Genomic DNA, 15,516 nt, shown 5'->3' with positions numbered 1-15,516 from the left:
GGAGTGTGAAGTGTGCTGAGAGCAATGGCGCACAGCTGCAGTGCTGTGCGCTACCTTAGTTGAAGACAGGAACGTCTTCTGCCGCCGATTTCACCGGACCTCTTCGTTCTTCTGGCTCTGTAAGGGGGGCGGCGGCGCGGCTCCGGGACCCATCCAGGCTGAACCTGTGATCGTCCCTCTGGAGCTAATGTCCAGTAGCCTAAGAAACCCAATCCACTCTGCACGCAGGTGAGTTCGTTTCTTCTCCCCTTAGTCCCACGATGCAGTGAGCCTGTTGCCAGCAGGACTCACTGAAAATAAAAAACCTAAAATAAACTTTTACTCTAAGCAGCTCAGGAGAGCCACCTAGCATGCACCCTTCTCGTTCGGGCACAAAAATCTAACTGAGGCTTGGAGGAGGGTCATAGGGGGAGGAGCCAGTGCACACCAGCTAGTTCAAGCTTTTACTTTTGTGCCCAGTCTCCTGCGGAGCCGCTATTCCCCATGGTCCTTACGGAGTCCCAGCATCCACTTAGGACGTTAGAGAAATTAGGTATACACATACTTACATATATATATATATATATATATATATATATATATATATATATATATATATATATGCGCTAGTGTGTAAGTAATGTCAGTGGTCGTAGAGCCAGGGTAAAGAGAGAGAGATCTGTTCACTAGATACACAGCACCACTAGATGACCCCGCTGCTGTTAGTGGTGTATCTGTTTATTATATACCACAGTTCCATAGCACCTACTGACATTTGTCCTGTGTAATAATCACACTACACAATAACAAATCAACTGTACAACTTCACCAGGATGCCATCATCTACTAGCAACACTAGGGATTTATGTGTATTATAAAAGGACAAGGTCTGAGGGCATGTGGCAGATCTGATGGCCATATTAACAATATGGGTTGGTTTGAAGCCATGTGTCAGTGATCCAAGAGACATATGGGGGACATGGACATTTCAGGGGTATGTATGGTGATATGAGGGACAAGTAAGGGACACCTGGAGAGGTCAGGTCGTGTTTTAGTTAAGGGGTATGTGGGGAGGTCTGATGGCTGTAGAACAGTACTCAAAACAATTTATGATGGAACACACATGATTTTCGTCTCAGCACCATAACTGCATGGGTTTAGTATGATTTACCGATAGCCGGGATGCCGGCCATCAGCATACAGACAACGGCATCCCAGCCGCCAGCAGGGTGAGTGCAAAAACTCCCCTTGCGGACTCGATGCGCCGCGGGCTGGGTGGCTCGCTGTGCTCGCCACAGGTTATATTCCCACTTTATGGATGTCGTGGACACCCACGAGCGGGAAAAGTCCTGTTGCACCAGTATTCTGGCTGTTGGCATTGCCAGCTGTCGATATTCCGGCGTCTGTATCCTGAACGCTGGGATCCGGACAGCCGGTAAATTAAACATATACCAACTGCATATCTATCAAATTGGACTGATGCTGCTGCTACTACTAGTAAAGTGTAATTTCCCTTCTTAGAAATTCCTTATTGATTTATCATATGCAGTGTATTTGCAGTTTGTAATGGGTCAGTCTGATGGTGTGTACACACGGTGAGATATTTTCTTACGATTTTGACTAATAACCGCTTCAGCTTGATAAACTAATAACTGAATTTCTGTGACACTTCGAAACATCTTTTTGAATACAGATTTCCAAGCTACTTCACCATCTGTGTTATAAGAAACATTATTGCAACATTCTAAACAATCTAATGAATGTTTCCTTTGCATGCTGCAAGGTAATTAAGTTGCTATTAACTTACTAACACTGCTTGTATGTCGCTTCTGTTTATATGTATATTATCTTTAGAAGAAAACCAATTGCTGCTATATACTCAAAGCCAGTATAATTGGTTCATATACAATCGTTTTATAAATCTTTAAAATAAAAAAACCTATTTTAAAAAAATAAGAATTTACTCACCGGTAATTCTATTTCTCGTAGTCCGTAGTGGATGCTGGGGACTCCGTCATGACCATGGGGAATAGCGGCTCCGCAGGAGACAGGGCACAAAATTTAAAAGTTTGACCACTAGGTGGTGTGTACTGGCTCCTCCCCCTATGACCCTCCTCCAAGCCTCAGTTAGGATACTGTGCCCGGACGAGCGTACACAATAAGGAAGGATTTTGAATCCCGGGTAAGACTCATACCAGCCACACCAATCACACCGTACAACTTGTGATCTGAACCCAGTTAACAGTATGATAACGTAGGAGCCTCTGAAAAGATGGCTCACAACAATAAACAACCCGATTTTTTTGTAACAATAACTATGTACAAGTATTGCAGACAATCCGCACTTGGGATGGGCGCCCAGCATCCACTACGGACTACGAGAAATAGAATTACCGGTGAGTAAATTCTTATTTTCTCTGACGTCCTAGTGGATGCTGGGGACTCCGTCAGGACCATGGGGATTATACCAAAGCTCCCAAACGGGCGGGAGAGTGCGGATGACTCTGCAGCACCGAATGAGAGAACTCCAGGTCCTCCTTAGCCAGGGTATCAAATTTGTAGAATTTTACAAACGTGTTCTCCCCTGACCACGTAGCTGCTCGGCAGAGTTGTAATGCCGAGACCCCTCGGGCAGCCGCCCAAGATGAGCCCACCTTCCTTGTGGAGTGGGCATTGACAGATTTTCAATGCTCTGACAACGTCCAGCAACTTGGAATCCTCCAAATCGCTAGTAGCCGCAGGCACCACAATAGGCTGGTTCAGGTGAAACGCTGATACCACTTTAGGCAGAAAATAAGGACGCGTCCTCAATTCTGCCCTGTCCGAATGGAAAATCAGATATGGGCTTTTATACGATAAAGCCGCCAATTCCGACACTCTCCTGGCTGAAGCCAGGGCCAGTAGCATGGTTACTTTCAATGTAAGATATTTCAAATCTACCGATTTGAGTGGCTCAAACCAATGGGATTTGAGAAAATCCAAAACTACATTGAGATCCCACGGTGCCACTGGGGGCACAACCGGGGGCTGTATATGTAGTACTCCTTTTACAAAAGTCTGGACTTCAGGAACTGAAGCCAATCCTTTCTGGAAGAAAATCGACAGGGCCGAAATTTGAACCTTAATGGACCCTAATTTGAGGCCCATAGATAATCCTGTTTGCAGGAAATGTAGGAATCGACCCAGTTGAAATTCCTCTGTCGGGGCCTTCCTGGCCTCACACCATGCAACATATTTTCTCCAAATGCGGTGATAATGTTGTGCAGTCACCTCCTTCCTGGCTTTGACCAGGGTAGGGATGACCTCTTCCGGAATGCCTTTTTCCCTTAGGATCCGGCGTTCAACCGCCATGCCGTCAAACGCAGCCGCGGTAAGTCTTGGAATAGACACGGTCCCTGCTGAAGCAGATCCCTTCTTAGAGGTAGAGGCCACGGATCTTCCGTGAGCATCTCCTGAAGTTCCGGGTACCAAGTCCTTCTTGGCCAGTCCGGAGCCACTAGTATCGTTCTTACTCCCCTTTGCCGTATAATTCTCAGTACCTTGGGTATGAGAGGCAGAGTAGGGAACACATACACTGACTGGTACACCCATGGTGTTACCAGAGCGTCCACAGCTATTGCCTGAGGGTCTCTTGACCTGGCGCAATACCTGTCCAGTTTTTTGTTGAGGCGGGACGCCATCATGTCCACCATTGGTCTTTCCCAATGGACTACAATCATGTGGAAGACTTCTGGATGAAGTCCCCACTCTCCCGGGTGAAGATCGTGTCTGCTGAGGAAGTCTGCTTCCCAGTTGTCCACTCCCGGGATGAACACTGCTGACAGTGCTATCACATGATTTTCCGCCCAGCGAAGAATCCTTGCAGCTTCTGCCATTGCCCTCCTGCTTCTTGTGCCGCCCTGTCTGTTTACGTGGGCGACTGCCGTGATGTTGTCAGACTGGATCAACACCGGCTGACCCTGAAGCAGAGGTTTTGCCAGGCTTAGAGCATTGTAGATTGCTCTTAGTTCCAGTATATTTATGTGAAGAGACGTTTCCAGGCTTGACCACACGCCCTGGAAGTTTCTTCCTTGTGTGACCGCTCCCCAGCCTCTCAGGCTGGCATCCGTGGTCACTAGGACCCAGTTCTGTATGCCGAATCTGCGGCCCTCTAACAGATGAGCACTCTGCAACCACCATAGCAGAGAGACCCTTGTCCTTGTCGACAATTTTATCCGCTGATGCATCTGCAGATGCGATCCGGACCATTTGTCTAGCAGATCCCACTGAAAAATTTGTGCATGGAATCTGCCGAATGGAATCGCTTCGTAAGAAGCCACCATTTTTCCCAGGACTCTTGTGCATTGATGCACAGACACTGTCCATGGTTTTAGGAGGTTCCTGACGAGTTCGGATAACTCCCTGGCTTTCTCCTCCAGAAGAAATACCTTTTTCTGAACAGTGTCCAGAATCATCCCTAGGAACAGCAGACGTGTCGTCGGGATCAGTTGGGATTTTGGAAAATTCAGAATCCACCCGTGCTGTTGGAGCACTACTTGAGTTAGTGCTACTCCGACCTCCAGCTGTTCTCTGGATCTTGCCCTTATCAGGAGATCGTCCAAGTAAGGGATAATTAATATGCCTTCTCTTCGAAGAAGGATCATAATTTCGGCCATTACCTTGGTAAAGACCCTGGGTGCCGTGGACAATCCAAACGGCAGCGTCTGAAACTGATAATGACAGTTTTGTACCACGAACCTGAGGTACCCTTGGTGTGAAGGGCAAATTGGGACATGAAGGTAAGCATCCTTGATGTCCAAGGACACCATAAAATCCCCTTCTTCCAGATTCGCTATCACTGCTCTGAGTGACTCCATCTTGAACTTGAATTTTTGTATGTACAGGTTCAGAGATTTCAGATTTAGAATAGGTCTTACCGAGCCGTCCGGCTTCGGTACCACAAATAGCGTGGAGTAATACCCCTTTCCCTGTTGTAGAAGGGGTACCTTGATCATCACCTGCTGAGAATACAGCTTGTGAATGGCTTCCAATACCGTCGCCCTGTCTGAGGGAGACGTTGGCAAAGCAGATTTTAGGAACCGGCGAGGGGGAGACTTCTCGAATTCCAACCTGTAACCCTGAGATACTACCTGCAGGATCCAGGGGTCCACCTGCGAGTGAGCCCACTGTGCGCTGAAATTCTTGATGCGACCCCCCACCGCCCCTGAGTCCGCTTGTAAGGTCCCAGCGTCATGCTGAGGAATTTGCAGAAGCCAGGGAGGACTTCTGCTCCTGGGAAGAGGCTGCTTGCTGCAGTCTCTTACCCTTTCCTTTGCCTCGGGGCAAATATGAATGTCCTTTTGCTCGCTTGTTCTTATAGGAACGAAAGGACTGCGGCTGAAAAGACTGCGTCTTTTTCTGCTGGGAGGGGACTTGAGGTAAAAAGGTGGACTTCCCGGCTGTTGCCGTGGCTACCAAATCCGATAGACCGACCCCAAATAATTCCTCCCCTTTATACGGCAATACTTCCATATGCCGTTTGGAATCCGCATCGCCTGACCACTGTCGTGTCCATAGACTTCTTCTGGCAGATATGGACATCGCACTTACTCTTGATGCCAGAGTGCAGATATCCCTCTGTGCATCTCGCATATAAAGGAATGCATCCTTTAATTGCTCTATAGTCAATAAAATACTGTCCCTATCCAGGGTATCAATGTTTTCAGTCAGGGAATCCGACCAAGCCACCCCAGCACTGCACATCCAGGCTGAGGCGATTGCTGGTCGCAGTATAACACCAGTATGTGTGTATATACTTTTTAGAGTATTTTCCAGCCTCCTATCAGCTGGATCCTTGAGGGCGGCCGTATCAGGAGACTGTAACGCCACTTGTTTGGATAAACGTGTGAGCGCCTTGTCCACCCTAGGGGGTGTTTCCCAGCGCGCCCTAACCTCTGGCGGGAAAGGGTATAACGCCAATAACTTCTTTGAAATTAGCAGTTTTTTATCAGGGGTAACCCACGCTTCATCACACACGTCATTCAATTCCTCTGATTCAGGAAAAACTACAGGTAGTTTTCTCAGACCCCACATAATACCCCTTTTTGTGGTACTTGCAGTATCAGAGATATGCAAAGCCTCCTTCATTGCCGTGATCATATAACGTGTGGCCCTACTGGAAAATACGTTCGTTTCTTCACCGTCGACACTAGATTCGGTGTCCGTGTCTGGGTCTGTGTCGACCGACTTAGGAAAAGGGCGTTTTACAGCCCCTGACGGTGTTTGAGACGCCTGTACAGGTACTAACTGGTTTGCCGGTCGTCTCATGTCGTCAACCGACTTTTGCAGCGTGCTGACATTATCACGTAATTCCATAAACAAAGCCATCCATTCCGGTGTCGACTCCCTAGGGGGTGACATCACCATTACCGGCAATTGCTCCGCCTCCACACCAACATCGTCCTCATACATGTCGACACACACGTACCGACACAGCAGACACACAGGGAATGCTCTGATAGAAGACAGGACCCCACTAGCCCTTTGGGGAGACAGAGGGAGAGTTTGCCAGCACACACCAAAGCGCTATAATTATATAGGAACAACCTTATATAAGTGTTGTTTCCTTATAGCTGCTTAAATATATATAATATCGCCAAAAACTGCCCCCCCCTCTCTGTTTTTTACCCTGTTTCTGTAGTGCAGTGCAGGGGAGAGCCTGGGAGCCTTCCTAGCAGCGGAGCGGTGTAGGAAAATGGCGCTGTGTGTTGAGGAGATAAGCCCCGCCCCCTATTCCGGCGGGCTCTTCTCCCGGTTTTCTGAGACCTGGCAGGGGTGAAATACATCCATATAGCCTCATGGACTATATGTGATGTATTCTTTTTAGCCAGAAAGGTATTAACATTGCTGCCCAGGGCGCCCCCCCCCCCAGCGCCCTGCACCCTCAGTGACCGCCGGTGTGAAGTGTGCCTGAGCGCAATGGCGCACAGCTGCAGTGCTGTGCGCTACCTCATGAAGACTGAAAAGCCTTCAGCCGCCGGTTTCTGGACCTCTTCTTACTTCGGCATCTGCAAGGGGGTCGGCGGCGCGGCTCCGGTGACCCATCCAGGCTGTACCTGTGATCGTCCCTCTGGAGCTAGTGTCCAGTAGCCTAAGAAGCAAATCCATCCTGCACGCAGGTGAGTTCACTTCTTCTCCCCTAGGTCCCTCGTTGCAGTGAGCCTGTTGCCAGCAGGACTCACTGAAAATAATAAAACTATCAAAACTTTTACTCTAAGCAGCTCTTTATGAGAGCCACCTAGATTGCACCCTGCTCGGACGGGCACAAAAACCTAACTGAGGCTTGGAGGAGGGTCATAGGGGGAGGAGCCAGTACACACCACCTAGTGGTCAAACTTTTAAATTTTGTGCCCTGTCTCCTGCGGAGCCGCTATTCCCCATGGTCCTGACGGAGTCCCCAGCATCCACTAGGACGTCAGAGAAATTAGGTTGTCAGCGCTTTCTAGTTCTATTTGTTCTTTCACATAATGTGTGCTTGCGATACTATGTGCCGACCTAGCCCGTCGCATAGTGAGAATCTGGCATAGCCTGAATCTCACCGTGTGTATGGGCCTTGACAAACAAGCCTAAGACTAACTTACTATTTAGATTGCTTGAACACTTCTTGCAGAATCTGTCACCTCTAGCGTGACCTACACATGGAATATGCTGCATCTCTGATTTACACATTAAATTTTTTGGTACAAACTTTTATTGATGACCACTTGTAAGATGGAAGGATGTACAAGGATTGAATAGTACACAGAACGGTGTGTGCAAACTTTTAAATAGAATCAGGTTTACATAAAAATAATTTTACAAAACACCATCCTATTTCAACAAAACAAAGTTTATTTCCAGAAGTAGGTCAGTATTTTGCGCTTTAAAAAGACAATCATTCTTACCAGTTCTTCCTTTTTTCTGAAGCCAGTAAAGCACAGAACTAGATTTAACATGCTTGCACAATACAGAGGGCGAGATGTAAATGGCAAGGGCTAGAAAAAAAAATACATAAATAGATTACAAAAAAAAGAAAAAGAAATCAAATAAATAATGTTGTCTAATACCAAAGAACTTCCATAAGACAAGGTAAAATAGACCGCCATTATATTGCTATCTTACAAAACATAGTTTGCACGTACAAGATGTGTTTAATATTGAAGCACAATACACGCATGCCACAAATAAAAAAATAAAAATTATATATATATATATATATATATATATATATATATATATATATATATATATATATATATATATATATATATATATATATATATATATATATATATATATATATACATACATACACACACACATATATACACACAAATGAGAAATAAGAGGCGGCACTCAGCAGACTTGTGAAAAAATAAGATTTTACTCACCGGTAATTCTATTTCTCGTAGTCCGTAGTGGATGCTGGTAACTCCGTAAGGACCATGGGGAATAGACGGGCTCCGCAGGAGACTGGGCACTCCATAGAAAAGATTAGGTACTATCTGGTGTGCACTGGCTCCTCCCTCTATGCCCCTCCTCCAGACCTCAGTTAGGGAAACTGTGCCCGGAAGAGCTGACCGTACAAGGAAAGGAAATTTGAATCCAGGGTAAGACTCACACCAGCCACACCAATCACATCGTACAACTTGTGATAACCTTACCCAGTTAACAGTATGAACAACAACTGAGCCTCACTCAACGGATGGCTCATAACAATAACCCTTAGTTAAGCAATAACTATATACACGTATTGCAGAAAGTCCGCACTTGGGACGGGCACCCAGCATCCACTACGGACTACGAGAAAAAGAATTACCGGTGAGTAAATTCTTATTTTCTCTGACGTCCTAGTGGATGCTGGGAACTCCGTAAGGACCATGGGGATTATAGCAAAGCTCCCAAACGGGCAGGAGAGTGCGGATGACTCTGCAGCACCGAATGAGCAAACACAAGGTCCTCCTCAGCCAAGGTATCAAACTTGTAGAACTTTGCAAATGTGTTTGAACCCGACCAAGTAGCTGCTCGGCAAAGCTGTAAAGCCGAGAACCCTCGGGCAGCCGCCCAAGAAGAGCCCACCTTCCTTGTGGAATGGGCCTTCACCGATTTTGGATGCGGCAATCCAACCGCAGAATGAGCCTGCTGATCGTGCTACAGATCCAGCGAGCAATAGTTTGCTTTGAAGAAGGAGCACCCAGCTTGTTGGGTGCATGCAAGATAAACAGCGAGTCAGTCTTCCTGACTCCAGCCGTCCTGGAAACATATATTTTCAGGGCCCTGACTACGTCCAGCAACTTGGAGTCCTCCAAGTCCCGAGTAGCCACAGGCACCACAATAGGTTGGTTCAAATGAAACGATGATACCACCTTTGGGAGAAATTGGGGACGAGTCCTCAATTCCGCCCTATCCGAATTAAATATCAGGTAAGGGCTTTTTAGGATAAAGCCGCCAATTTTGATACGCGCCTGGCTGAAGCCAGGGCCAACAGCATTACCACTTTCCATGTGAGATATTTCAAATCCACTGTGGCAAGTGGTTCAAACCAATGTGATTTTAGGAACCCTAAAACTACATTGAGATCCCAAGGTGCCACTGGAGGCACAAAAGGAGGCTGTATATGCAGTACCCCTTTGACAAACGTCTGAACTTCAGGCACTGAAGCCAGTTCTTTCTGGAAGAAGATCGACAGGGCCGAAATTTGAACCTTAATGGATCCTAATTTTAGGCCCATAGACAATCCTGCTTGCAGGAAATGTAGGAAACGACCCAGTTGAAATTCCTCCGTAGGGGCCTTCTTGGCCTCACACCACGCAACATATTTTCGCCAAATGCGATGATAATGTTTTGCAGTTACATCCTTCCTGGCCTTGATCAGGGTAGGGATGACTTCATCTGGAATGCCTTTTTCCTTCAGGATCCGGCGTTCAACCGCCATGCCGTCAAACGCAGCCGCGGTAAGTCTTGGAACAGACAAGGTCCCTGCTGGAGCAGGTCCTTCCTTAGAGGTAGAGGCCACGGGTCCTCCGTGAGCATCTCTTGCAGCTCCGGGTACCAAGTTCTTCTTGGCCAATCCGGAGCCACGAGTATCGTTCTTACTCCTCTCCTTCTTATGATTCTCAGTACTTTTGGTATGAGAGGAAGAGGAGGGAACACATATACCGACTGGAAAACCCACGGAGTTACCAGAGCGTCCACCGCTATTGCCTGAGGGTCCCTTGACCTGGCGCAATATCTGTCCAGTTTCTTGTTGAGACGGGACGCCATCATGTCCACCTTTGGTTTTTCCCAACGGTTTACAATCACTTGGAAGACTTCTGGATGAAGTCCCCACTCACCCGGGTGGAGGTCGTGTCTTGAACACTGCTGACAGTGCTATCACATGATTTTCCGCCCAGCGGAGAATCCTTGCAGCTTCTGCCATTGCCCTCCTGCTTCTTGTGCCGCCCTGTTTACGTGGGCGACAGCCGTGATGTTGTCCGACTGGATCAATACCGGTTGACCCTGAAGCAGAGGCCTTGCTTGACTTAGGGCATTGTAAATGGCCCTTAGCTCTAGGATATTTATGTGAAGAGACGTTTCCATGCTTGACCACAAGCCCTGGAAATTTCTTCCCTGTGTGACTGCTCCCCAGCCTCTCAGGCTGGCATCCGTGGTTACCAGCATCTAATCCTGAATGCCGAATCTGCGGCCCTCTAGAAGATGAGCCTTCTGTAACCACCACAGGAGAGATACCCTTGTCCTTGGAGATAGGGTTATCCGCTGATGCATCTGAAGATGCGATCCGGACCATTTGTCCAGCACATCCCACTGAAAAGTTCTTGCATGGAATCTTCCGAAAGGAATCGCTTCGTAAGAAGCCACCATTTTTCCCAGGACTCTCGTGCACTGATGCACTGACACTTGTCCTGGTTTTAGGAGGTTCCTGACTAGCTCGGATAACTCCCTGGCCTTCTCCTCCGGGAGAAACACCTTTTTCTGGACTGTGTCCAGAATCATCCCTAGGAACAGTAGACGTGTTGTTGTAATCAGCTGTGATTTTGGGATATTTAGAATCCACCCGTGCTGACGTAGCACTACCCGAGATAGTGCTACTCCGACCTCTAACTGTTCCCTGGACCTTGCCCTTATCAGGAGATCGTCCAAGTAAGGGATAATTAATACGCCTTTTCTTCGAAGAAGAATCATCATTTCGGCCATTACCTTGGTAAAGACCCGTGGTGCCGTGGACAATCCAAACGGCAGCGTCTGAAACTGATAATGACAGTTTTGTATCACAAACCTGAGGTACCCTTGGTGAGAAGGGTAGATTGGGACATGGAGATAAGCATCCTTGATGTCTAGAGATACCATATAGTCCCCTTCTTCCAGGTTCGCTATCACTGCTCTGAGTGACTCCATCTTGAATTTGAACCTTTTTATGTAAGTGTTCAAAGATTTTAGATTTAAAATTGGTCTCACCGAGCCGTCCGGCTTCGGTACCACAAACAGCGTGGAATAATACCCCTTTCCCTGTTGTAGGAGGGGTACCTTGATTATCACCTGCTGGGAATACAGCTTGTGAATAGCTTCCAATACTGCCTCCCTGTCGGAGGGAGACGTTGGTAGAGCAGACTTCAGGAACCGGCGAGGGGGAGACGTCTCGAATTCCAATTTGTACCCCTGTGATACTACCTGCAGGATCCAGGGGTCCACTTGCGAGTGAGCCCACTGCACGCTGAAATTCTTGAGACGGCCCCCCACCGTGCCCGAGTCTGCTTGCAGAGCCCCAGCGTCATGCTGAGGACTTGGCAGAAGCGGGGGAGGGCTTCTGCTCCTGGGAAGAGGCTGCATGGTGCAGTCTTTTTCCCCTTCCTCTGCCCCGGGGCAGGAATGAGCGGCCTTTTTCCCTCTTGCCCTTATAGGGACGAAAGGACTGGGTTTGAAAAGACGGTGTCTTTTTCTGCTGAGAGGTGACCTGGGGTAAAAAGGTGGATTTTCCAGCCGTTGCCGTGGCCACCAGGTCCGATAGACCGACCCCAAATAACTCCTCCCCTTTATACGGCAATACTTCCATATGTCGTTTGGAATCCGCATTACCTGACCACTGTCGCGTCCATAACGTTCTTCTGGCAGAAATGGACATCGCACTTACTCTAGATGCCAGGGTGCAAATATCCCTCTGTGCATCTCGCATATATAGTAATGCATCCTTTAAATGCTCTATAGTTAATAATATACTGTCCCTATCCAGGGTATCAATATTTTCAGTCAGGGAATCCGACCAAGCCACTCCAGCGCTGCACATCCAGGCTGAGGCGATCGCTGGTCGCAGTATAACACCGGTATGTGTGTATATACCTTTTAAGATATTTTCCAGCCTTCTATCAGCTGGTTTCTTGAGAGCGGCCGTATCAGGAGACGGTAACGCCACTTGTTTTGATAAGCGTGTGAGCGCCTTATCTACCCTAGGGGGTGTTTCCCAACGTGCCCTAACCTCTGGCGGGAAAGGGTATAGTGCCAATAATTTATTAGAAATCAGCAGTTTTTTATCGGGGGAAACCCACGCTTTATCACACACCTCATTTAATTCATCTGACTCAGGAAAAACTACTGGTAGTTTTTTCACACCCCACATAATACCCTTTTTTGTGGTACTTGTAGTGTCAGAAGTGTTCAATGCCTCCTTCATTGCCGTGATCATGTAACGTGTGGCCCTACTGGACATTACGTTTGTCTCGTCACCGTCGACACTGGATTCAGTATCCGTGTCAGGGTCTGTGTCGACCATCTGAGGTAACGGCGTTTTAGCGCCCCCGACGGTGTCTGAGACGCCTGAACAGGCACTAATTGATTTGTCGGCTGTCTCATGTCGTCAACAGTTTTTTGCAAAGTGCTGACATTGTCACGTAATTCTTTAATTACTACCATCCCGTCAGGTGTCGACTCCCTAGGGGGTGACATCACTAACACAGGCAATTGCTCTGCTTCCACATCATTTTCCTCCTCATACATGTCGACACAATCGTACCGACACCCAGCACACACACAGGGAATGCTCTGATAGAGGACAGGACCCCACTAGCCCTTTGGGGAGACAGAGGGAGAGTTTGCCAGCACACACCAGAGCGCTATATATATATATACAGGGATAACCTTATATAAGTGTTACTCCCTTTATAGCTGCTGTATTATATATTAGCTGCCAATAGTGCCCCCCCTCTCTTGTTTTACCCTGTTTCTGTAGTGTAGTCTGCAGGGGAGAGTCAGGGAGCCGTCCTTCCAGCGGAGCTGTGAAAGAAAATGGCGCTTGTGTGCTGAGGAGAAAGGCTCCGCCCCCTTCACGGCGGCCTTTTCTCCCGCTTTTTTCAGGAAACTGGCAGGGGATAAATGCATCCATATAGCCCAGGAGCTATATGTGATGCATTTTTTTTTTTTAGCCATATAAGGTTTTTATATCGTTTTTATTGCGTCTCAGGGCGCTCCCCCCCAGCGCCCTGCACCCTCAGTGACCGGAGTGTGAAGTGTGCTGAGAGCAATGGCGCACAGCTGCAGTGCTGTGCGCTACCTTATTTGAAGACAGGAACGTCTTCTGCCGCCGCTTTCTCCGGACCTCTTCGCTCTTCTGGCTCTGTAAGGGGACCAGCGGCGCGGCTCCGGGACCCATCCAGGCTGAACCTGTGATCGTCCCTGTGGCCGGAGAGCCCCAGCCACGAGGCAAATGGCCGCCCTGGCACTGAAGGGGTTAATCCCTAGTGCCCGGCGCCATTTGCAAGGACCATGGGCGCTTGGCGCCATATTTGAAAAATGTATGTTGGGCGCTAGGCGCCGTGATGTATAAAATGTGTGCACATGTATTTTTAAACTGTGCCGTGGTCCCGGACCCCTCCGGAGACCACGGCAGGGAGGACAGCCCCCCGGCGCGCTCAGCAGAGTGTGCACGCCGGGGGAGAGGAGGCAGCCGCTGACCGCCGGAGTCCGGGAGCTCCGCTCCCGGCAGCGGTCAGTGTAGCCCCGGGCGCACTGGAGTGTGCGCGCCGGGGAGAAGGGTGAGCGCTGCGGCTGGGAGCTCGGCTCCCGCTGCAGTGCTCTCTGTGAGAGCCGCCGCTGGGGGCCGGGAGCTCTGCTCCCAGCGCCTCAGCCCAGCACAGGTGGCCAGCCGCAGCAGCCGGGACGGACGTCCCGGGCTGCTAGCCGGCGAGGGGGGTGCGCTGCAGCCCGGCTCCCCGCCTGACGCTGCAGCGAGGCCACAAGACAGGCGCCGCTCGTGGGGGACCGGGCTAGCCGGCTCCCTAGCGGCGTGGGCAAATTAGGCTGCCCAGCAGGATGGTGAGCGCTGGGGTCCGGGAGCTACGCTCCCGGCGCCTCAGCGCTGAAACAAAGCCAGAGTCACGGCGGCCGGGACAAGTGTCCCGGGCCGCCGGGCTTAGGTACAGGGGGGTGCGCCGCTGCGTGCGGCGAGGCCACAAAGGTAGTGCCACACTGGGGGGACAGGGGGAGCCAGCTCCCTGGACCCCAGTGGCAGGCAGACAGGCTGGAGGGTGGGGGAAGCCAGCCCCATACCTCTAGCACACACAGAGCCCTAGCAGCCAGGCTGCAGGGCTAGGGAAGGCACTGCAGTGCCTGAGTATGTAGAGTCTGTGCAGGGCACAGGCTCAGTGTATAGTTACAGGGAAATGTACAGTGTGATTTAAAATGTAATGTATTTAAAGAGAAATTGCACTTACTTGATTGTGTGTCCCAGGAGGGGGGAATCCATGGCTGTGCAGGCTGATGGATTCTCCCAGACCTTTTCCCTAAAAACGGAATGCTTTCCCATCCAGCCTCACAGTTCCAATGGGCACAGGGAGAAAGAGAAGCAGCTTAGCTATAAAACAAGCTGAGTGGTTTCTTGGAGCTCCATGGAGATCAGCCGTAGTGGCCAGGAAACCTGGACCGGGGAGCCAGGCTGCCCAGCTCTGGAGCCCAAATCCAGGCTGCAGGCAGTGAGAGGGGTCCCGGGCAGGTTTCTGGAAGTCAGTTTAGGAGGGAAAACCTCCCCCCAGCCAGACTGAACGGCACCGTGGGAGTACCCTGCTCTCCCAGATGGGAGAGTCCAAGGAGACCGACCACTCCCCACTGTCCATAGGGACCAATGTTGGGTGTGCATGAGACCAGAGCATGCACAGCTCATGGGTAAACATTGATTGGTTGTGCACCACAGGGCGGGCTTACCCCCTGTGGTAAGGGGTCTTGGAGAGGGATAAAAGAAGGGCAGTTGGCCCATAGGATTGTGTATTGTAACATCTTCTTCTGCTGAAACATCTTAATTGTATGCTGTTGCCCCTAGCAATAGGGAGGAGCCTTTTTAAAGGTTTTTGAGCAATAAACACCTTTGCCGCAAGAAGACTGCTTCATCTTGTGACCAACAGGGTTAGGCCAAACCTAGCCCCGTTCTCCGGCTGTCCAGGGAAGCACCTGACGTCTCCAAGCTCCGCCTTCCGCCAGCTACCGGTAGAGGCCTAGCAAGTGGCTAGTGGGGATTCGTCGACACCACACAGGTGT

The 15,516-nt window shown here is 49.4% G+C and overlaps 1 protein-coding gene across 5 annotated transcripts in view; it reads right to left on the bottom strand.

Annotated features, from left to right (window-relative positions):
• Positions 1 to 15,516, bottom strand: part of ECT2 (epithelial cell transforming 2) — a 719,104-nt gene that overhangs the window by 534,436 nt on the left and 169,152 nt on the right. For all 5 annotated transcript variants that reach the window (XM_063916272.1, XM_063916273.1, XM_063916269.1 and 2 more), the window contains one exon: positions 7,902 to 7,991. In XM_063916272.1, coding sequence (XP_063772342.1) covers positions 7,902 to 7,991 — 90 coding nt within the window. The remainder of the gene's footprint in view (positions 1 to 7,901; positions 7,992 to 15,516) is intronic.

This window comes from Pseudophryne corroboree, chromosome 4 (genome assembly GCF_028390025.1).
Source record: "Pseudophryne corroboree isolate aPseCor3 chromosome 4, aPseCor3.hap2, whole genome shotgun sequence".
In the NCBI taxonomy this organism is placed as follows: Eukaryota; Metazoa; Chordata; class Amphibia; order Anura; family Myobatrachidae; genus Pseudophryne; species Pseudophryne corroboree.
Note: the sequence above shows the minus strand (reverse complement) of the source record. Positions and strands in the feature narration are given on the sequence as shown.